This window comes from Cetorhinus maximus, unplaced genomic scaffold, assembly GCF_964194155.1.
Source record: "Cetorhinus maximus unplaced genomic scaffold, sCetMax3.hap1.1 HAP1_SCAFFOLD_3766, whole genome shotgun sequence".
Lineage (NCBI taxonomy): Eukaryota > Metazoa > Chordata > Chondrichthyes > Lamniformes > Cetorhinidae > Cetorhinus > Cetorhinus maximus.
The window spans coordinates 1-23,158 of record NW_027599672.1 but is presented as its reverse complement, the minus strand read 5'-3'; the positions used below and the strand labels follow the sequence as shown (position 1 = coordinate 23,158).

The window sequence follows — 23,158 nt, the reverse complement described above, 5'->3', positions numbered from 1 at the left end:
GTTGCGATCTGGGATGCGGTGGGGAGGGGGCGGCTGTGAGAATGTCCGGGATCGCCAGCGGGTGGGTAACCTGCCGGGCGCCGTGTGTGTCTGGTGGGTTGCCAAATGTCTGTTTTCTCCACCCCCCAACCACCCCCAACCCACTCCCCAGCCCCCCATAGTCTCCCAAAGACGGGGGCACGAGGTCCCAGGTGTCTGACTGTCGTGGGGCGCTCCTTCGAAGATTACAGACGACAGAGGAACAGCAGCAGGAATACAGCGTGTGTGGCTCGTGCTGGTACAGTCGGCTGACCTCCGCGTCCCAGCGTGTGTGACCGCTGGGCTAATACCTGTCAACGCCGCCTGTCACCAAAAGGCAAAGGGACCCGCTCGCCCTGCTGTCTCCGCCGAAGTTTCAATTCACCGAGGCTGCCGCGGGGAACTGGATATCGAGATGGTGCCACTCCCGCTGCTGCCTTCTCCGCTGGATTTATCTGCTCGCTGGAGAGTTGGAGTGTGCCCCGTCCTGTTTACCATTCGCAGTGTGCATGTTGGATTAGATAACACTCGTCGGAATATGTCTGTGTCTCTCCCTCTCTCTCTCTCTCTCTCTCTGCATCTCCTGCCTGGTGCGGTAGCTCAAGTGCTGCCTAACCCAGGACCGACCAGCACCCCTCCTGTCACTCAGTGCTAAGGGAGCGCCGCGCTGTCGGAGGGTCAGTGCTGAGGGAGCGCCGCGCTGTCGGAGGGTCAGTGCTGAGGGAGCGCCGCGCTGTCGGAGGGTCAGTGCTGAGGGAGCGCCGCGCTGTCGGAGGGTCAGTGCTGAGGGAGCGCCACACTGTCGGAGGGTCAGTGCTGAGAGAGCGCCGCACTGTCAGAGGGTCAGTGCTGAGGGAGCGCCACACTGTCGGAGGGTCAGTGCTGAGAGAGCGCCGCACTGTCAGAGGGTCAGTGCTGAGGGAGCGCCGCGCTGTCGGAGGGTCAGTGCTGAGGGAGCGCCACGCTGTGGGAGGGTCAGTACTGAGGGAGCGCCGCGCTGTGGGAGGGTCAGTACTGAGGGAGCGCCGCACTGTCGGAGGGTCAGTACTGAGGGAGCGCCGCACTGTCGGAGGGTCAGTGCTGAGGGAGCGCCGCGCTGTCGGAGGGTCAGTGCTGAGGGAGCGCCGCGCTGTCGGAGGGTCAGTACTGAGGGAGTGCCGCACTGTCGGAGGGTCAGTACTGAGGGAGCGCCGCGCTGTCGGAGGGTCAGTGCTGAGGGAGCGCCGCGCTGTCGGAGGGTCAGTCATTCAGGAAGAGGCGTTAAACCTGAGGACCCCATTCGCCCTCTTGGTTGGAAGTAAAAGATCCCACAGCCTCTAGGGGAGCGGGGGTGAGGGTGGGTGCGGGTGAATTCTCAAAGGTGCCCTGAGGCTGATATTTATCCCCACCCCCGGCCCCCTAAGGAATATCAGCTTTGACAAAAATGACCTGGGTCATTTTTCACCGCTGTTTCTGGGATCTTTTACTGTGCGCACCTTAAGGGCAAGGTGGATGTGTCTCTTGAATCCGCAGTTAGAAATGCCTGTTAGCCTCTGCATTCCTGGATTAAACCCTGCGGGAAGGGGACAGTCGGGAATGTTTTCAAGGAATGGTCAAGTCCCCTCCCGGGGATGATTTAGAAATTTGCAGTTTCTCCAGTATTCCTGGTGTTTGTCTCTTTGCCGTGGCCCCAATAGTGGAACTTATCAGCGCCCCCTGTCCCACCCTAGTCTGTGTTGGGGTGGGGGGGGGCGGGGGGTTGTGGTCAGGAGCGCACCCCCCTGGCCAGGCGGGCAAGAGAGCGGGGAATCGGCCTGTGACGCACGCCGTGGTCCAACAGCCCAGCCTGTGCCAAGCTGCGGAAGCTCACCCCTTCCCCCTCCGCCGCGGAATCAAAATCAGTAACTTCCTCGGGGAGGGGGGGCAGAAAGGCTTGGGGAGGGGGGAGTGGGGGTGGAGAGGGTGTGAACCCTGTTCGGGCGTGACCCCGTGAACGGAGGCACAGGAGGATCCCGCAGCGGACGGTGATGCCTGCAGGAACACGATGAACCTTCACTGCCCTCCCGAGCTGATGGTTGGAACCGACTCTCTCTCCTCCCCACCACCCCCCAGTTTGTTTCCTCATAATAAAGTTTAATCTCTCGGATGGTTCTCGCTGTGGTGATTTTGGTGCAGGGACAGCAGGAGGCCCTTCAGCCCGTCGTGCCCAGCTCTCTCCTCGCTCCTTTCCTCCCATCGCCCTGCACGTTGAGTGTCCAGCAGTCTCTGCTGAGGTCTCCCACTGACCCTGCTTTTCCTCCCCCATCCCTCCCCAGCATCAGGAGTTAGCTGTGCCCTTGCCCTATTCCGACGCGCTCCTCCTGGGTGCCCCTCTCCTATCCCAACTCGCACAGAGTCTCATTCACCCACCCACACGTGCTCGCTGCCCTACGCTGGCTCCCAGTCCCACACAACCCCTCCATTTCAACATCATCATCCTTATTTTCAAATCCCCCCCGCGGGGGTCCCTCAGTAATCCAACCCCCCACGACCCCCCACCACCTCCAGCCCCGACAACCCATCCCTATCTCTGTAACCTCCTCCAGCCCCTACAACCCTCCCTATCTCTGTAACCTCCTCCAGCCCCTACAACCCTCCCTATCTCTCTAACCTCCTCCAGCTCCACCACCCCTCCCTATCTCTGTAACTTCCTCCAGCCCCTACACCCCCTCCCTATCTCTGTAACCTCCTCCAGCCCCTACAACCCTCCCTATCTCTCTAACCTCCTCCAGCTCCACCACCCCTCCCTATCTCTGTAACCTCCTCCAGCCCCCTACAACCCTCCCTATCTCTATAACCTCCTACACCCCTCCCTATCTCTGTAACCTCCAGCCCCTCCCTATCTCTCTAACCTCCTCCAGCCCTACCACCCCCAATCTCTGTAACCTCCTCCAGCCCCTACAACCCTCCCTATCTCTATAACCTCCAGCCTCTACACTCCTCCCAATCTCTATAACCTCCTCCAGCCCCTACACTCCTCCCAATCTCTCTAACGTCCTCCAGCCCCTACAACCCTCCCTATCTCTCTAACCTCCTCCAGCCCCTACAACCCTCCCTATCTCTGTAACCTCCTCCAGCACCGAAACCCCTCCCTATCTATGTAACCTCCTCCAGTCCCGACAACCCCTCCCTATCTCTGTAACCTCCTCCAGCCCCTACAACCTTCCCTATCTCTGTAACCTCCTCCAGCCCCTACAACCCTCCCTATCTCTCTAACCTCCTCCAGCTCCAACACCCCTCCCTCTCTCTCTAACTTCCTCCAGCCCCTACACCCCCTCCCTGTCTCTGTAACCTCCTCCAGCCCCTACAACCCTCCCTATCTCTGTAACCTCCTCCAGCCCCGACAACCCTCCCTATCTCTGTAACCTCCTCCAGCCCCTACACCCCTCCCTATCTCTGTAACCTCCTCCAGCCCCTACACCCCTCCCTATCTCTGTAACCTCCAGCCCCTCCCTATCTCTCTAACCTCCTCCAGCCCTACCACCCCCAATCTCTGTAACCTCCAGCCCCTACACTCCTCCCAATCTCTATAACCTCCTCCAGCCCCTACACTCCTCCCAATCTCTCTAACCTCCTCCAGCCCCTACAACCCTCCCTATCTCTGTAACCTCCTCCAGCCCTTACACCCCTCCTTATCTCTCCAAACTCCTCCAGCCCCTACAACCCTCCCTATCACTGTAACCTCCTCCAGCCCCTACAACCCTCCCTATCTCTGTAACCTCCTCCAGCACCGAAACCCCTCCCTATCACTGTAACCTCCTTCAGCCCCTACACCCCACCCTCTTTCGGTAACCTCCTCCAGCCCCTACAACCCTCCCTAGCTCTGTAACCTCCTCCTGCACAGAAACCCCTCCCTATCTCTGTAACCTCCTCCAGCCCCTACAACCCTCCCTATCTCTGTAACCTCCTCCAGCCCCTACAACCCTCCCTATCTCTGTGACCTCCAGCCCTCCCTATCTCTAACCTACTCCAGCCCTACCACCCGCAATCTCTGTAACCGCCTACAACCCTCCTTATCTCTGTAACCTCCTCCAGCCACTACAACCCTCCCTATCGCTCTAACCTCCTCCAGCCCTGACAACCCTCCCAATTTCTAACTTCCTCCAGCCCCTCCCTATCTCTGTAACCTCCAGCCCTCCCTATCTCTAACCTCCTCCAGCCCTACCACCCCCAATCTCTGTAACCTCCTCCAACCCCTCCCTATCTTCACCATGTTTCCAAACCCCTCCTCAACTATCCTCCCTATCTCTGTAACCTCCTCCAGTCCCTCTAACCTCCTACAACCCTCCGAGATCTCTGCGCTCCTCCATTCTTGCCTCTCGAGCATCCCCCGATCCCCATTGCTCCACCATTGGCAGCCGTGCCTTCAGCTCGCTAGGGACCCTGAGCCCTGGATTTCCCTCCCTGAACCTCTCTGTCTCTCCCTGTCTCTATCTATCCTCCTCTAAGACCGACCTCTTTGACTGAACTTTTGGTCACCTGTTGATAATATCTCCCTTTGGGGCTTGGGGTCGGATCCTGTCTGATTAACGTTCCTGCGAAGGGCCCTGGGGACATTTTACAATGTTAAAGGCGCTATAAAGATTCAGGTTGAATGTGTATAAACCCAACCCTCTACATCATTTAATTTTCTATCTGTACCAGCACTTCCTGTCTGGTCAAATTCCTCCCATTTGCATGTTTCTTCCCCCTCAATGCATCACTATCCCTCATCGAAATGGATAAGCTGGCTCATTTATCACCTTGCAGCGTGTGGGATCTTGCTGTGCACAATCTGACTGCCCCCCCCCCCACCATTTCCTTACAACAGTTGACTGCGCTCCACCTTGGTTAAGCTGAAGAGGAGGGAAGAAGCTTCTGGCGTTGAGAGGTTGCAGGTCTGGGGAGGCCCGAGATAGGCTGACAACAATTTGTAAGTGAGGTTGAAGAGAGTTTATTAAGGAGCAGCAGTTTTGACATGGTGCATCGGTTAGTCGGGCAGAAAAGGTGTACACCCCTCGGTCCTCCCCGAGACATGTCTAACTACCACCCACTCGCAAACCACCATTCCCCCCCCTCCCCACAAAAACAACTTCCCACCGTGTGCACCCATTGATCTACCCGACTTCTGGGGGCTGGGAGGTTTACCTTATGTTAACCATCAATGACTCCTGGACAGGTACCCTCGATGTCTGGGTGGTCACCCCCATGTCCGTCTGCCAGCTGGAGCTCAGCTTTTTAGTTAGAGGGTCCTTTCTTGGATAAGGGGGGGTATGTGAGATGCCATCCTACCAACTGAGCGATGTCCATTTGGACCAAGTGACCCTGGTGTTTCCAGGGACTGTTTAGAAATTTTTGCCTGTTTTTGTTTTGGTTGGCAGGGGTGGGGGGCGGTGGTGATGGAAGGATAAGAGGAGAATCAGTGCTGTGTTAGCTAATTTCACCAGAGCAAGCAACCCACCCTGTTCTCCTCCTCTTCCAGCAACTTGTCCCACTCAGTGCGACCCCTATCCATTCTCTCATATACAGGTCCTGTCGTAAACAGGAAATGCCTTATCCTGTACCCATGTCTGGGAGCAAGTGGCTTATGCCAAGTTCCCAGAGTCGGGGCAAAGCCCTTCCCCACTAGGGGAGGTGGTGGGGTAGTGGTATTGTCACTGGACTGGTAATCCAGAGACACAGGGTTCAAACCCCACCACAGTAGATGGTGAAACTTGAATTCCACTTGAAAACCCATCTGGTTCACTAATGTCCTTTAGGGAAGGAAGAAATCTTCCCAATCGTTACCTGGTCTGGCCTACACATGACTCCAGACCCACAGCAATGACCCTTAACATGCCCTCTGTACAGGGTCAATGAGGAACGGGAAATAAATGCTGGCCTAGCCAGCGATGTCCGCATCCCATGAGCGAATTAATATTTTCACAAAAAAACCACCCAGCGCTGACCAAAAATGTTTGAAGGTAAAAATCCACTGACAGCCTCTCGAAGGGATATCGCTGGGCCAAACATTGGAGCACGAGTTGCCCGCTCCCCTAACTTCTTTATCCTCGTGAATAAATAAGCACGTGCTATTGGTACAAGTGGAAATCGACTATGGAAATTGCATTTATCTTGCAGGTTTCAGGACAATCGAGATGTCTCAGATCCCACACACACACACACACACACACTCGCAGCAACCACATAGTCACCCAGGTCATTTTTCTGCGTTGTTGAGTGAGGGATTACTATTTGCCCCAGGACATTGGGGGTCAACTCTCGCCTCCCCTGCTCCTCTCCGGGATACTAGCCACCAGATCTTTCACATCCACCCTCGGTTTAGTGTCCCATCTGACAGAAAGTACTGACCCTCCGACAGTGTGACGCTCCCTCAGTACTGACCCTCCGACAGTGCGGCGCTCCCTCAGTACTGACCCTCCGACAGTGCGGCGCTCCCTCAGCACCGATCCCCCGACGGTGCGGCGCTCCCTCAGCACTGACCCTCCAACAGCGCAGCGCTCCCTCAGCCCTGACTCTCTGACTGTGCGGCGCTCCCTCAGCACTGACCCCCCGACAGTGCTGCGCTCCCTCAGCACCGACCCTCCGACAGTGCGGCGCTCCCTCAGCACCGACCCTCCGACAGTGCGGCGCTCCCTCAGCACCGACCCTCGGACAGTGTGGCGCTCCCTCAGCACCGACCCTCCGACAGTGCGGCGCTCCCTCAGCACCGACCCTCGGACAGTGTGGCGCTCCCTCAGCACCGACCCTCGGACAGTGCGGCGCTCCCTCAGCACCGACCCTCTGACAGTGCGGCGCTTCCTCAGCACCGCCCCTCTGACAGTACGGCGCTCCCTCAGCACCGCCCCTCTGACAGTGCGGCGCTCCCTCAGCACTGACCCTCCGACAGTGCGGCGCTCCCTCAGCACTGACCAGGTGTGTCAGCCTTGATTTTGGTGCTCATATATCTGGAGTCGAATGCAGTGACCCAGGGTAATTCTCTGGGGAACTTGGGTTCAAATCCCGCCATAGCAGATGGTGAAATTCTGAATTCAATAAAAATCTGTAATTAAAAGTCTGATGATGACCATGACTCTGGTTCACTAATGCCCTTTAGGGAAGGAAACCTGCTGTCCTTATCTGGATTGATCTACATGTGACTCCAGACCCACAGCAATGTGGTTGACTCTTAAATGCCCTCTGAACAAGAGCAATTGGGGATGGGCAATAAATGCTGGCCTAGACAGCGATGTCCGCATCCCATGAATGAATAAAACAAACCTGTGATTCCAAAGTGTGTGTTCTAGAGTGCAAGAAAATAAGTGTGTACTTCCCTGCTGGACATATGAATCACACAAAGTTGGTAAGCAGATGCAGCGAGTGATGAGGAAGACAAATGGAAAGTTGTCCTTTATTGCGAGAGGGGGATGGAGTATAAAAGTGGGGGAAGTCTTGCTACAACTGGACAGGGCATTGGTGAGGCCGCTCCTGGGGCCCTGTGGACAGTTCTGGTCCCCTCACTTCAGGAGGGACAGACTCGCATTGGAAGCCGTTCAGAGAAGGTTCACTCGGCCGATTCCTGGGACGAAGGGGGTTTGTCTGATGAGGAAAGGTTGAGCAGGTTGGGCCTCTACCCATTGGAGTTTAGAAGAATGAGAGGTGTTCTTATTGAAACATATCAGATTCTGAGGGGAGGGGGTTTGACAGGGTGGATGCTGAGAGGATGTTTCCCCGCCTCGTGGGGGGAATCTAGAATGAGGGGAGGGGGCACAGTTTCAGAATGAGGACCTCCCATTGAAGACGGAGATGAGGAGGAATTTCCTCTCTCAGAGGGTGGTCAGTCTGTGGAATTCTCTCCCCCCCATTCTCCCGCCTTCTCCCCATAACCTTTGACCCCCTTACCAATCAAGATCCAATCTATCTTGGTCTTAAATACACTCAATGACCTGGCCTCCACAGCCTTCTGTGCCAATGAATTACATAGATTCACCCACTCTCTCTGGCTAAAGAAGTTTCTCCTCATCTCTGTTCTAAAAGGTCTTCCCTTTACTCTGAGGCTGTGCCCTCGGGTCTTAGTCTCTCCTACTAATGGAAACATCTTCCCCACGTCCACTCTATCCAGGCCTTTCAGTATTCTGTAAGTTTCAATCAGATCCCCCCTCATCCTTCTAAACTCCATCGAGTATAGACCCAGAGTCCTCAAATGTTCCTCATATGTTAAGCCTTTCATTCCTGGGATCATTCTTGTGAACCTCCTCTGGACCCTCTCCAGGGCCAGCACATCCTTCCTGAGATATGGGGCCCAAAATTGCTCACAATATTCTAAATATGGTCTGACCAGAGCCTTATAAAGCCTCAGCAGCACATCCCTGCTTTTATATTCTAGTCCTCTCGAAATAGATGCCAACATTGCATTTGCCTTCCTAACTACCGACTCAACCTGCAAGTTAACCTTAAGAGAATCCTGGACTAGGACTCCCAAGTCCCTTTGCACTCCAGATTTCTGAATTCTCTCCCCATTTAGAAAATAGTCTATGCCTCTATTATTCCTACCAAAGTGCATGACCTCACACTTCCCCACGTTATATTCCATCTGCCACTTCTTTGCCCATTCTCCTAACCTGTCCAAATCCTTCTGCAGCCTCCCCACCTCCTCAATACTACCTGTCCCTCCACCTATCTTTGTATCATCTGCAAACTTAGCCAGAAGGCCCTCAGTTCCTTCATCTAGATCATTAATGTATAAAGTGAAAAGTTGTGGTCCCAACACTGACCCCTGCGGAACTCCACTAGTCACCGGCCACCATCCTGAGAAGGACCCCCTTATCCCCACTCTCTTCCTCCTGCCAGTCAGCCAATCTTCTATCCATGCTAGTACCTTGCCTCTAACACCATGTGCTCTTATCTTACTGAGCAGCCTCCTGTGCGGCACCTTGTCAAAGGCCTTCTGGAAGTCCAAGTAGATAACATCCATTGGCTCTCCTTTGTCTAACCTACTCAAAGAATTCTAACAGATTTGTCAGGCATAACCTCCCCTTGATGAAACCATGCTGACTTTGCCCGATTTTACCATGCACTTCCAAATATTCTGAAATCTCATCCTTAATAATGGACTCTAAAATCTTACCAACGACCGAGGTCAGGCTAATCGGCCTGTAATTTCCCGTCTTTTGCCTCACTCCCTTCTTAAACAGGGGGGTTACATTAGTGATTTTCCAGTCCTCTGAGACCCTCCCTGACTCCAGTGATTCCTGAAAGATCACCACTAACGCCTCCACTATCTCTTCAGCTATCTCCTTCAGAACTCTAGGGTGTAATCCATCTGGTCCAGGTGATTTATCCACCTTCAGACCTTTCAGTTTTCCTAGTACCTTCTCCTTGGTAATGGCCACCATACTCACCTCTGCCCCCCCGACTCTCTAGAACTTTGGGGATGTCACTCGTGTCTTCCACCGTGAAGACTGACGCAAAGTACCTATTCAGTCCCTCTGCCATTTCTTTGTTCCCCACTACTACTTCTCCAGCGTCATTTTCCAGCAGCCCAATGTCCACTTTTGCCTCTCTCTTACCCTTTATATATCTAAAAAACTCTTGCAATCTTCTTTTATATTACTGGCTAGTTTACCCTCATATTTAATCTTCTCCCTCCTTATTTCTTTTTTAGTTGTCCTCTGTTGGTCTTTATAGGCTTCCCAATCCCCTGGTTTCCCACTGCTCTTTGCCGCATTGTATGCTTTCTCTTTAGCTTTTATGCTGTCCCTGACTTCCCTTGTCAGCCATGGTTGCCTCGTCCTCCCTTTAGTATGCTTCTTCTTCCTAGGGATGAATTTTTGCTGTGTCTCCCAAATTACTCCCAGAAACTCCTGCCATTGCTGTTCCAATGTCTTTCCTGCTAGGCTCATCTCCCAGTCAATTCTGGCCAGCTCCTCCCTCATGCCTCTGTAGTTGCCTTTATTCAACTGTAATACCGTTACATCTGATTCCAGCTTTTTCCTCTTAAATTGCAGGGTAAATTCTATCATATTATGCTCACTTCCTCCTAAGGATTCCTTCACCTCAAGCTCCCTTATCAAATCTGCCTCATTACACATCACTAAATCTAGAATTGCCTGTTCCCTAGTGGGCTCCACCACAAGCTGCTCCAAAAAGCCATCTCGGAGACATTCCACAAATTCCTTTTCTTGGGATCCACTCCCAACCTGATTTTCCCAGTCTACCTGCATATTGAAATCCCCCATGATCACTGTAACCTTGCCTTTCTTACACACCTTTTCTATCTCCTGGTGTACCTTGTGCCCCACATCCTGACTACCGTTCGGAGGCCTGTACATCACTCCCATTATGGTTTCTGTCGAGGTTCATCCCGAGCGGATCTGTGACACAGGACTCTGTGCTCTACGGGCTGTTCCCAGGGACACACACCGAGACAAATGTCAACTGCAGCTGGAGGATCATCAACTCGGTGAAAGACGCTCTTTGGTCTGCCCGAAACTCGTTGACCTTCCAGCACAAAGAGTTGTCCCCAACCGAGTGTTGCGGACTGGCACATTCCAAAGTCCAGGACTACGTGCTGAGGGATGCACTAAAGCTTGGGGCAGCTGCCGCAAAGGGGCAATGGGGAAGGGTCGCTGTCTAAGACCTTTCTGCCACAGCGCACCGAGGGACTGGGAACTGTTGAGAACCCCTCGGGCTGTACAGCTCAAAATGAATGCCTGCAAATGATTGTAATATTGATTGATTGTATTGATGCACCTCGTGATACATGTTATAAAAGTTGAACCTGATTGGACTTATGCGATGGTGATTTTGAAATGGTTTGGAGTGTTCTTCCAGATAGATTATGAATAAAGTATATTTCACCAAAAAAAAACTCTCTCCTCCATCCCCACCCCCTTTTCCCAATAATGTATATATATATTTCTTTTCCCACCTATTGCCATTATTGTTTGAAATGTGTTTCCATCCATTGGGCTATCTGTCCCTTGCACGTCTTGCTTTCTACCCTTAATGTCCCCATTGAGCACATTTCTTAGCTCATATCACCACCTCTTCGTCCATGACATCTTTTGGCTACCTCCACCTATCACTGGCCCTCTATCCATTTCTATCTGTCCACATATTTCTTAGCTCATATCACCACCTCTTCGTCCTTTTGTCTGTGACATCTTTTGGTCACCTCCACCTATCACTGGCCCTCTATCCTTCCGCACATTTCTTAGCTCATATCACCACCTCTTTGTCCTTTTGTCTGTGACATCTTTTGGTCACCTCCACCTATCACTGGCCCTCTATCCATCCGCACATTTCTTAGCTCATATCACCACCTCTTTGTCCTTTTGTCCGTGACATCTTTTGGCTACCTCCACCTATCAATGGCCCTCTATCCATCCCACCCCCCACCCCCGTAAACCAGTTTATATTTCACCCCCCTCTTCAATTTGCCCTTAGTTCTGGTCAAGAGTCCAGAGAGACTGGAAACTCTTTCGAGTTATCAACAGTCACAGGTTGTAACTCTTTCGAGTACAATCACAGTTCTTGGTTTCCGGGAGTGAGGACACGAACCCACAACCCCTGTGATGTCAAAGGCGAGGGTGCTATGGACTGAGCCACAGCTGACACCTCGTGAACTGTGCTTCTGCCCCTGCAGAGGCTGCCAGACCTGCTGAGTTTTTCCAGGTATTATTTTTTTGTTCTCGCTCTCTTGGTTTTGGGTTGTGGATTTCCCGCCTCCACAGTTTTTTTTTGGTGCTTTTTATATTTTATACATGATTCCTGGTGTCATTCCGACCTCTCGCTCCAGAATATCCCTAAACTGCCCTGGGTAATTTCTTCGAATCTTGCAACACGGGAGGGCGCTGTGATTGGCCCGAGGATTGTTTCAAAGGACCTACGCGCGGGGCTCTGATTGGCTGGAACGCTGATACACGCGAGGTGAAATTGACACACCGCCTTGTAACCAACAACAACCAGGCTAGAGGGGGAATAGACTCAACTTCTGCTCTGCCTGTGAACCCCAGGAAGGGCTAAATTCTTCCTTAATAAAGAAACAATTATTTTTGAAGCGATTACGAGACTATCTTTCTCTGTCCCAGAGGAATCTTTAACAGCAGCGACACCGTCCCCCCGCAGAGACAATGCTGTCTACCAAGTTGGGGACTGAGTGCAGCCAGACACCGGCCGAGGGATCGCTCCCAGGTAGGAAGTTGTTTTTTACATCGTGAGTTCCCCGAGTGTTCGCGCAGGGTCTTTCCCCCCATCTCCCACCCCCCCAGAAGTTGGTGTTTTGGAGGAGAAGGGGGAGTGAGCAGGAGTTCTCCAGAGCCAGTGGGATGCAGAGACAGAAACTGAGAGAGAGATAGAGAGAGAGAGACAGGGACAGAGATGGGCTGGGGCGGAGGGGGCCAGAGACGGATGGAGAGGGAGAGGGAGGTTCGCTTCGGTGATCCCATTAATTGATGATTGATTGGGTCGGAGAGGGAGAGAAAGGATGAGAGAGAAACAGAGAGAGAGAGAGAGAAAGAGATAGAGAGAGACTGAGAAAGAAAGAGAGACAGAGAGAGAAAGACAGAGAGAGAGAAAGAGACAGAGAGAAAGAAAGAGAAATGAAGAGAGATAGAGAGAATGAGACAGAGAGACAGACAGAGAGAGAGAGAGTGAAAAAGACAGAGAGAGAGAAAGAAAGAGAGAGACACAGAGACAGAGAGAGAGAAAGGAAGAGAGAGAAAGAGACAGCGAGAAAGAGACAGGGAGAGAGAGAGACAGAATAAGACAGCGAGAAAGAGGCTGCGAGAAAGAGAGAGAGAGACAGAAAGAAAGAGACAGAGAGAGAGAGCTAGAGAAACAGAACGAGAGAGAGCGAGACAGCAGTGAGACACAGAAAGTGAGACACAGACACACACAAAAAAGCTGTTAGAGAGAGACGGAGAGAGAAGGGGTGACAGAATCACATGTGAGTGAGCGAGAGAGGCAATGGGCAAACTCATTAATTCTCGCTGGAGTTTCGTGGGCTGGGAAGGGTCGGGAGCCTTTGTTACTAAGAACAATTTCAGTCTGATGTGATGTTTGATTGTCTGTCATAACTTTGTTAAACTGAGGCTGGGATCATTGGATGGAGTGTAATTCTCTCTCTCTCTCTCTCTCTGCCTCACCTCCTGCAGTGAAGAAGAGAGAAAGCTTCAAGAAACTGTACAGTGTGGGCAAGAAACTGGGCAGCGGCGGCTTCGGAACAGTTTTCTCGGCTGTGAGGATCTTCGATGGAGCTCCGGTGAGAGAGGAGGGGGAAAGGAGGGTATTAATGTAATAAGCACATCGATATATAGACACACACACCCCCAGACACACACACACACTCAGACACACACACACACTCAGACACACACACACACTCAGACACACACAAACACACTCAGACACACACACACTCAGACACACACACACACTCAGACACACACACACTCAGACACACACAAACACACTCAGACACACACACTCAGACACACAGACACACACTCAGACACACAGACACACACTCAGACACACACACACACTCAGACACACACACACTCAGACACACACAAACACACTCAGACACACACAAACACACTCAGACACACGCGCACACACACTCAGACACACACACACACTCAGACACACACACACACTCAGACACACACAAACACACTCAGACACACACACACACACTCAGACACACACACACACTCAGACACACAGACACACTCAGACACACACACACACACACACAAACACACACACACACACAGACACACAGACGCAAAAACATTCACACAAACATGCACATAGACACACTCACTCACACACACAGAGATGCTCACAGTCATGCACAGCCAAACACGCACACACACAAACACACACTCAGACACACCCACAGGCACACACAGAGACACACACAGGCATACACAGAGACACACTGCCATCTAGAAGCTTCCGTTTTTAGTGCAATAAATTGTAAAACGCGAGCACAACATTACAACATTCCGGGGGTCGCGGGGGGAGTGAAGAGCCAAAATAATTCCCAGGGATCAATGTTTACACCTGCAGGTGTTGCTGATGTTTCTATAGGGGGGAGGGAGACAAGGTGTGTGTTAACTCAGTATGAAATTTCACTTAAAATATATCAATATGGATGTAGTGTTTAAAGTCAGCTGGTTTGAATGAATTGGGATCCTGTTTCTGTGCCAGGTGGCGGTTAAACACGTGCCCAGGAAGAAAGTGGTGGATTGGGGTCGTCTGGTGAGTTTAAAATGATTTGAATAAGACTTGTGAACCTGTCTCTGTCTGAGTGTGTGCGAGTGTGCATCTGAGTGTGTGCAAAGTGTGCGTCTGAGTGTGTGCAAAGTGTGCGTCTGAGTGTGCAAGTGTGTGTGTGTGAGTCTGTGCGTCTCAGTGTAAAGTGTGTGTCTGAGTGTGTGCAAGTGTGACTGAGTGTGAGAATGTTTGAGAGTGTGTGCGAGTGTGTCTGAGTGTGTCTGCGAGTAACTCTGAATGTGAGAGTGTGCGAGTGTGTCTGAGTGTGTGCAAGTGTGTGTCTGAGTGTGAGAGAGTGAGTGTGAGTGTGTGTGTGTTGGAGGGCGTGTGCGAGAGTGAGTGTGAGGGTGTGTGTGTTGGAGGGCGTGTGCGAGAGTGAGTGTGAGAGTGTGTGTGTTGGAGGGCGTGTGAGAGAGTGAGTGTGAGAGTGTGTGTGTTGGAGGGCGTGTGAGAGAGTGAGTGTGAGAGTGTGTGTGTTGGAGGGCGTGTGCGAGAGTGAGTGTGAGAGTGTGTGTGTTGGAGGGCGTGTGCGAGAGTGAGTGTGAATGTGTGTGTGTTGGAGGGCGTGTGCGAGAGTGAGTGTGAGTGTGTGTGTGTTGGAGGGCGTGTGCGAGAGTGAGTGTGAGTGTGTGTGTGTTGGAGGGCGTGTGCGAGAGTGAATGTGAGTGTGTATGTTGGAGGGCGTGTGCGAGAGTGAGTGTGAGTGTGTGTGTGTTGGAGGGCGTGTGCGAGAGTGAGTGTGAGTGTGTGTGTGTTGGAGGGCGTGTTCGAGAGTGAGTGTGAATGTGTGTGTGTTGGAGGGCGTGTGCGAGAGAGTGAGTGTGTGTGTTGGAGGGCGTGTGCGAGTGTGAGTGTGTGTGTGTTGGAGGGCGTGTGCGAGAGTGAGTGTGAATGTGTATGTGTTGGAGGGCGTGTGCGAGAGTGAATGTGAGTGTGTATGTTGGAGGGCGTGTGCGAGAGTGAGTGTGAGTGTGTGTGTGTTGGAGGGCGTGTTCGAGAGTGAGTGTGAATGTGTGTGTGTTGGAGGGCGTGTGCGAGAGAGTGAGTGTGTGTGTTGGAGGGCGTGTGCGAGTGTGAGTGTGTGTGTGTTGGAGGGCGTGTGCGAGAGTGAGTGTGAATGTGTATGTGTTGGAGGGCGTGTGCGAGAGTGAGTGTGAGTGTGTGTGTGTTGGAGGGCGTGTGCGAGAGTGAGTGTGAGTGTGTTTGTGCAGAGGAGCTGGTTCTTGTTTGCAATTCAGTGAAAAATGACGAAGACTTTCTTTTCAATCTTCGTTCTGTGATATATTTATTTCAACCCTAGATCTCATTGCCTTTGAGGGAATGTTTACTTTGCTTTCCCTCCGTGACATCAGTTTAGAGGGAAAACCCTAGGAAACTGAGTCATCGCAACAGAAAATTGTTAAAGGTGAAGTAGTCACCAGGGGTCGCCCCACAAGGGAGTTTTTTAAAGATAGAACATCAATCTCAACTTGTATCTCCCCCAAACCAACCTCTTCACCCCCCCCTACCCACCCCAACTTCATCTCCCCCCAAACCAGCCTCTTCCCAACCCCGACCCACCCCCAACTCCAACTCCCCCCAAACCAGCCTCTTCCCAACCCCTACCCACCCCCAACTCCCCCCAAACCAGCCTCTTCCCAACCCCTACCCACCCCCAACTCCAACTCTCCTCAAACCAGCCTCTTCCCACCCCCTACCCACCCCCCAACTCCAACTCTCCTCAAACCAGCCTCTTCCCACCCCTACCCACCCCCAACTCCAACTCTCCTCAAACCAGCCTCTTCCCACCCCCTACCCACCCCCAAATCCATCCCCCCCCAAACCAGCCTCTTCCCACCCCCAACTCCATCTCACCCCAAACCAGCCTCTTCCCAACCCCTACCCACCCCAACTCCATCCCCCCCCCAAACCAGCCTCTTCCCACCCCCTACCCACCCTCAACTCGATCCCCCCCAAACCAGCCTCTTCCCACCCCCTACCCACCCCCAACTCCATCTCCCCCCAAACCAGCCTCTTCCCAACCCCTACCCACACCCAACTCCATCCCCGCCCCAAACCAGCCTCTTCCTAAACCCTACCCACCCCAACTCCATCTCCCCCTAAACCAGCCTCTTCCCACCCTCTACCCACCCCCAACTCCATCTCCCCTAAACTAGCCTCTTCCCAGCCCCAACTCCATCTCCCCCCCAAACCAGCCTCTTCCCAAACCCTACCCACCCCCAACTCCATCTCCCCCCAAACCAGCCTCTTCCCAAACCCTATCCACCCCCAACTCCATCTCCCCCAAACCAGCCTCTTCCCAACCCCTACCCACCCCCAACTCCATCTCCCCCAAAACCAGCCTCTTCCCACCCTCTACTCCATCTCCCCCCAAACCAGCCTCTTCCCAACCCCTACCCACCCCCAACTCCATCTCCCCCAAAACCAGCCTCTTCCCACCCTCTACTCCATCTCCCCCAAAACCAGCCTCTTCCCACCCTCTACTCCATCTCCCCCAAACCAGCCTCTTCCAACCCCCTACCCACCCTCAAATGCATCTCCCCCAAACCAGCCTCTTCCAACCCCCTACCCACGCCCAACTCCATCTCCCCCTAAACCAGCCTCTTCCCACCCCCAACTCCATCTCCACCCCAAACCAACCTCTTCCCAAACCCTACCCACCCCCAACTCCATCTCTCTCCAAACCAGCCTCTTCACACCCCCAAGTCCATCTTCCCCAATCCAGCCTCTTCCCACCCCCAACTCCATCTCCCCCCAAACCAGCCTCTTCCCAAACCCTACCCACCCCCAACTCCAGCCATTTCTCTTTGCGAACTTGTTGCCTGCTGCCCATGTTCTGAATCCTGCCATCCTTGTGCCCTCTGCTTGCAGAATGACCGCCCCGTGCCCATGGAGATCATCCTGATGTGGAAGGTGTCTTTGCCGGAGCACCGAGGCGTGATTCGCCTGCTGGACTGGTTCTCCACTCCAGACGGTTTCCTGCTGGTGATGGAGCGCCCGCCCAGTGCCAAGGACCTCTTCGACCTCATCACCGAGCAGGGCCCACTGGGCGAGGATCGCGCCCGCTCCTTCTTCCGCCAGGCAGTGGAGGCACTGCGGCACTGCCATGCCTGTGGGGTCACGCACCAGGACGTCAAGGACGAGAACCTCCTGGTCGACCTGCACACTGACGAGCTCAAGCTCATCGACTTCGGTTCGGCAGCCCTGCTGCGTGACACCGCCTACACCGATATCAGTGGTGAGTACCCCTGCCCGGACACTCTCTGGGGGCATCCCGGAAGCAGCTGGGGGCACAGCGGCTCCTCCTTTCTCTCTCTGACACCTGGGATCCCAGACTTGTTGCGCGGGCACCAATTCCCTCCCACAGTTTGGCTCAGCACTGACCCTCCCACAGTGCGGCTCAGAACTGACCCTCCGACAGTGCAGCTCAGCACTGACCCTCCCACAGTTTGGCTCAGCACTGACCCTCCGACAGTGCGGCTCAGCACTGACCCTCCGACAGTACGGCGCTCCCTCAGCACTGACCCTCCGACAGTGCGGCTCTCCCTCAGCACTGACCCTCCGACAGTGCGGCGCTCCCTCAGCACTGACCCTCCGACAGTGCAGCTCAGCACTGACCCTCCCACAGTTTGGCTCAGCACTGACCCTCCCACAGTTTGGCTCAGCACTGACCCTCCGACAGCGCAGCGCTCCCTCGGTACTAACCCTCCGACAGTGCGGCGCTCCCTCGATTTTAGTACTGGGATGGGGGGATAGGGCAGGGGGGGCGAGTGTCAGGCGTGGGTATTTTGGGGGCATCGGGGCATTAAAACCCCAAAGCAATGCTGGGTGGGGTAAATAATCTCACAGTGAATGTTTTCTGGTTTTAATCTTGTCTCTCTCTCTCTCTCCTATTTCCCTCTCTTTCTGATGTAAATGCTCAGGCACCAGAGTGTACAGCCCGCCAGAGTACATCAGTGAAGGGCGCTACCATGCCCGCTCCGCTACTGTCTGGTCCCTCGGGGTCTTGCTCTACGACATGGTCTGTGGTGACATCCCCTTCGAGCGAGACGTGGAGATCCTGGCTGGCGAGATCCAGCTGCCCTCGAGCATCTCCAAGGGTAAGTGGTCTCACCAACGCCCTGTCCAGTTGTAGCAAGACTTCCCCACTTTTATACTCCATCCCCCCCCTCGCAATAAAGGACAACTTTCCATTTGTCTTCCTCATCACTCGCTGCATCTGCATACCAACTTTTTGAGATTCATGTCCCAGGACACCCAGATCCCTCTGCACCGCAGCCTTCTCCAGTCTCTCTCTCTGTTCTCACATTCATTTCTTCCCCGCGATGCAATTTTTAATGGACCATCTTGTGCTTCCTTCCCCCCTTCCCCCTGCAGAGTGCGAGGAGCTGATACGATGGTGCCTCTCTATGCAACCCTCCAAACGCCCCACCCTCCACCAGATATTGTACCACCCGTGGGTGCAGCGGGACATCACCAGACCGAAAGCCGTGGGCCTCTGGAGCCTGGGGGGAGACTCCGACTGTAGCGCCAGCCAGGAGAGACTGTAGGGAGCAGACAGACCGGGCATGGACACACTCTGTTGCTGGTCACCGTATGGAAGGAGGAGGAACTTTCAGGACTGATGGGGACCTCGCCTGATCGCTCTGTCAGCAGTGGCTGGCTGCTCAGTGAACATTGGCCCCAGGGCCGGAGAGAACTCGAACTGCACACCCCTTGTTCATCTCCCAATAGTGGCCGAAGGATTTCCATGTCCACCGGGATGGCAGTCGGGGGCCTCAGGTTTAACGTCTCATCCTGAAAGACGGCGCCTCAGACAGTGCGGCGCTCCCTCAGCACTGACCCTCCGACAGTGCGGCGCTCCCTCAGCACTGACCCTCCGACAGTGCGGCGCTCCCTCAGCACTGACCCTCCCACAGCGCGGCGCTCCCTCAGCACTGACCCTCCGACAGTGCGGCGAGAGAGAGGGTGCAAAGCGATGGGGATCTAACCCCATTATGATGGTTCGTGTATGCACAGGGGTGTCAGGAGCGAGGTGTTTAAGGAACTGACCGGCCCGCCTGGCCGATCAGCTGTTGTTCGTCATCGAATCACAAATGTGTCTATTTAAATGTATATATATTTATAAGCTAAGCATGAAACCCTCTTGTGAATCACGGCACGAGACTGTCTTTAAATCGCGGTGCCGGTCAGCGAACCGACAGTCGTTACAGCATAGCAGGCCATTCGGCCCATCGAGCTGATGCCAGAGAAACTACCTGCGTATTTATGATGCTTTGTGTGTACTCAATAAAATTAAACATTGTTTCAGTAAGTGGTATATTGTGTGTGTGTGTGTGTACACGTCTCTGCAAACACTGGAACACTGGAACAGGAGGAGGCCATTCAGCCCCTCTCGATCCTGATACACAGGGACAGGATGAGGCCATTCAACCCCACTCTCGAGACTGTTACACAGGAACAGGAGGAGGCGATTCAGCCCCACTCTCTAGAGACTGTTACACAGGAACAGGAGGAGGCCATTCAGCCCCCCTCTCGAGCCTGTTACACAGGAACAGGAGGAGGCCATTCAGCCCCTCTCTAGAGACTGTTACACAGGAACAGGAGGAGGCCCATTCAGCCCCTCTCGAGCCTGTTACACAGGAAAAGGAGGAGGCCATTCAGCCCCTTCTCAAGCCTGTTACACAGGAACAGGAGGAGGCCATTCAGCCCCTCTCTAGAGACTGTTACACAGGAACAGGAGGAGGCCATTCAGCCCCTCTCTAGAGACTGTCACACAGGAACAGGAGGAGGCCATTCAGCCCCCCTCTCGCGACTTTTAAACAGGAACAGGAAGTGGTCTTTGGCCCTTGAGCTTCGAAGGGCTGAATGGCCTCCACCTGTGGATGGCCCAATATGAAACTGGGGCAAACGCTGCCACCTGCTGGTCAACAAAACCTCGACGACCTGACAAAGGCTCAACAGCAGTCGGGCGGGTTCGGTTTCAAAAGCTCCGACAGTGCGGCACTCCCTCAGTACTGACCCTCCAACAGTGCGGCGCTCCCTCAGTACTGACCCTCCGACAGTGCGGCGCTCCCTCAGTACTGACCCTCCGACAGTGCGGCACTCCCTCAGTACTGACCCTCCGACAGTGCGGCACTCCCTCAGTACTGACCCTCCGACAGTGCGGCACTCCCTCAGTACTGACCCTCCGACAGTGCGGCACTCCCTCAGCACTGACCCTCCGACAGCGCGGCGCTCCCTCAGCACTGACCCTTCGACTGTGCGGCGCTCCCTCAGCACTGACCCTCCGACAGTGCGGAGCTCCCTCAGCACTGACCCTCCGACAGTGCGGAGCTCCCTCAGCACTGACCCTCCAACAGTGATTTCCATGAGCAGCCGCAATCTCTCTCCATTCTCCCCTTAAGGACACTTGCGAGCTTTACAGACCTGGCACTTTTCTGGAGGGGGTGTTGGGTGGGGTATTGAGAGATTCCTTCCTCACTCCCATCCCCACCCCCCACCCCCGCATCCTCATGCACACGGATAAGGGAAGAAGCCTGGATATAAGGGGAAAGCAACGCACCAGTCGTTCGATCGCATTGTGACGCATGCTGTGGGCAAATAGCTTATCGAAGAGAAGGAGAGAGAGAGAGAGAGAGAGGGAGACAAGGAAAGACTGACCGTAGCGAAAAAAAGACGTGCGCTCCCTCAGCACTGACCCTCCGACAGTGCGCCTCCCTCAGCACTGACCCTCCGACAGTGCGGCTCCCTCAGCACTGACCCTCCGACAGTGCGGCTCCCTCAGCACTGACCTTCCGACAGTGCGCCTCCCTCAGCACTGACCCTCCGACAGTGCGCCTCCCTCAGCACTGACCCTCTGACAGTGCGGCGCTCCCTCAGTACTGACCCTCCAACGGTGCGGCGCTCCCTCAGTACTGACCCTCCAACAGTGCGGTGCACCCACAGCGCTGACCCTACAACAATTCGGAGCTCCCTCACTACTGACCCTGAGACAGTGCGGCGTTCCATCTGTACTGATGCTCCAATAGCGTGGCGCTCCCTTAGCGATGACTCTCCGACAGTCCGGCGTACATCAGCACTGACCCTCCAACAGCTCGGCGCTCCCTCAGGACTGAACCTCTGACAGTGTGGCTCCCTAAGCACTGACCTTCTGACAGTGCGGCGCTATCTAAGCACTGACCCTCCGAAACTATGGCGCTCGCCCCGTACTGACCCTCCGACAGTGTGGCGCTCCTTCAGTCCTGACCCCCCGACAGTTTGGAGCTCCCTCAGCACTGACCCTCCGACAGTCCGGCTCTCCCTCAACACTGACCCTCCAACAGTGCGGCGCTCCTTTAGCGATGACTCTCCGACAGTCCGGCGTACATCAGCACTGACCCTCCGACATCGCGGCGCTCCCTGAGCACTGACCCTCCGACAGTGTGGCGCGCCCTCAGTCCTGACACCCCGACAGTTTGGAGCTCCCCCAGTACTGACCCTCTGACAGTGCGTCGCTCCCTCAGCACTGACCCTCCGACAGCGCGGCGCACCCTCGGCACTAACCCTCCGACAGTACAGCGCGCTCTCAGCACTGACCGTCCTACAGTGTGGAGCTCCCTCAGCACTAAATCTCCGACATCGCAGAGCTCCCTCACCACTGACCATCCGACAGTGCTGCGCTCCCTGTGCACTGACCCTCCGACAAAGCGGCGCTCCCTCAGCACTGACCCTCCGACAGCGCATCCCTCCCTCTGTTCTGACCCACCCACAGTACGGCGCTACATCAGCACTGACCCTTCGACAGTGCGTCACTCCCTCAGCACTGACCCTCCGACAGCGCATCCCTCCCTCTGTTCTGACCCTCCCACAGTACGGCGCTACCTCAGCACTGACCCTCCGACAGTGCGTCACTCCCGCAGCACTGACTCTCCGACAGTGCGTCACTCCCTCAGCACTGACCATCCGACAGTGCGGCGCTAGTTCAAAACTGACCGTCCGACAGCGCGGCGCACCCTCGGCACTAACCCTCCGACAGTACAGCGCGCTCTCAGCACTGACCCCCCTACAGTGTGGAGCTCCCTCAGCACTAAAACTCCGACATCGCAGATCTCCCTCACCACTGACCCTCCGACAGTGCTGCGCTCCCTGTGCACTGACCTTCCGACAAAGCGGCGCTCCCTCAGCACTGACCCTCCGACAGTGCGGCGAGAGAGGGGGGTGCAATGAGATGGGGATATAACCCCATTATGATTGGTCATGTATTCATAGGGGTGGCAGGAGCGAGGTGTTTAAGGAACTGACCGGCCCCCCTGGCCGATCAGCTGTTGTTCAGTCATTGAATCACAAATGTGTCTATTTAAATGTATATATATTTATAAGCTAAGCATGAAACCCTCTTGTGAATCACGGCACGAGACTGTCTTTAAATCGCGGTGCCGGTTAGCGAACCGACAGTCCTTACAGCATGGCAGGCCATTCGGCCCATTGAGCTGATGCCAGAGAAACTACCTGCGTATTTATGATGTTTTGTGTGTACTCAATAAAATTAAACATTGTTTCAGTCAGTGGTATATAGTGTGTGTGTGTGTGTGTGTGTGTACACGTCTCTGCAAACAGGAACAGGAGGAGGCCATTCAGCCCTTCTCGATCCTGATACACAGGGACAGGATGAGGCCATTCAACCCCACTCTCTAGAGACTGTTACACAGGAACAGGAGGAGGCCATTCAGCCCCCCTCTCGAGCCTGTTACACAGGAACAGGAGGAGGCCATTCAGCCCCCCTCTCGAGCCTGTTACACAGGAACAGGAGGAGGCCATTCAGCCCCCCTCTCGAGCCTGTTACACAGGAACAGGAGGAGGCCATTCAGCCCCTTCTCAAGCCTGTTACACAGGAACA

At 54.3% G+C, this 23,158-nt stretch overlaps 1 protein-coding gene across 1 annotated transcript; it reads left to right on the top strand.

Annotated features, from left to right (window-relative positions):
* The first annotated feature begins 11,962 nt into the window (after positions 1-11,962).
* On the top strand, positions 11,963-19,592 carry LOC144678191 (serine/threonine-protein kinase pim-3-like). Its single transcript, XM_078538064.1, has 6 exons — positions 11,963-12,189; positions 13,152-13,258; positions 14,215-14,265; positions 17,152-17,518; positions 18,204-18,380; positions 18,658-19,592. The coding sequence occupies exons 1-6, from the start codon at positions 12,129-12,131 to the stop codon at positions 18,828-18,830; spliced, it is 936 nt and encodes a 311-aa protein (XP_078394190.1). The 5' UTR covers positions 11,963-12,128; the 3' UTR covers positions 18,831-19,592.
* Positions 19,593-23,158: the final 3,566 nt, after the last annotated feature.

Coding starts and splice junctions, on each gene's coding strand:
- LOC144678191 (XM_078538064.1), top strand. CDS start 12,129: ATGCTGTCTACCAAGTTGGGGACTGAGTGCAGCCAGACACCGGCCGAG. Junction 12,190..13,151: donor GGCCGAGGGATCGCTCCCAG/GTAGGAAGTTGT, acceptor CACCTCCTGCAG/TGAAGAAGAGAGAAAGCTTC. Junction 18,381..18,657: donor GCCCTCGAGCATCTCCAAGG/GTAAGTGGTCTC, acceptor TTCCCCCTGCAG/AGTGCGAGGAGCTGATACGA.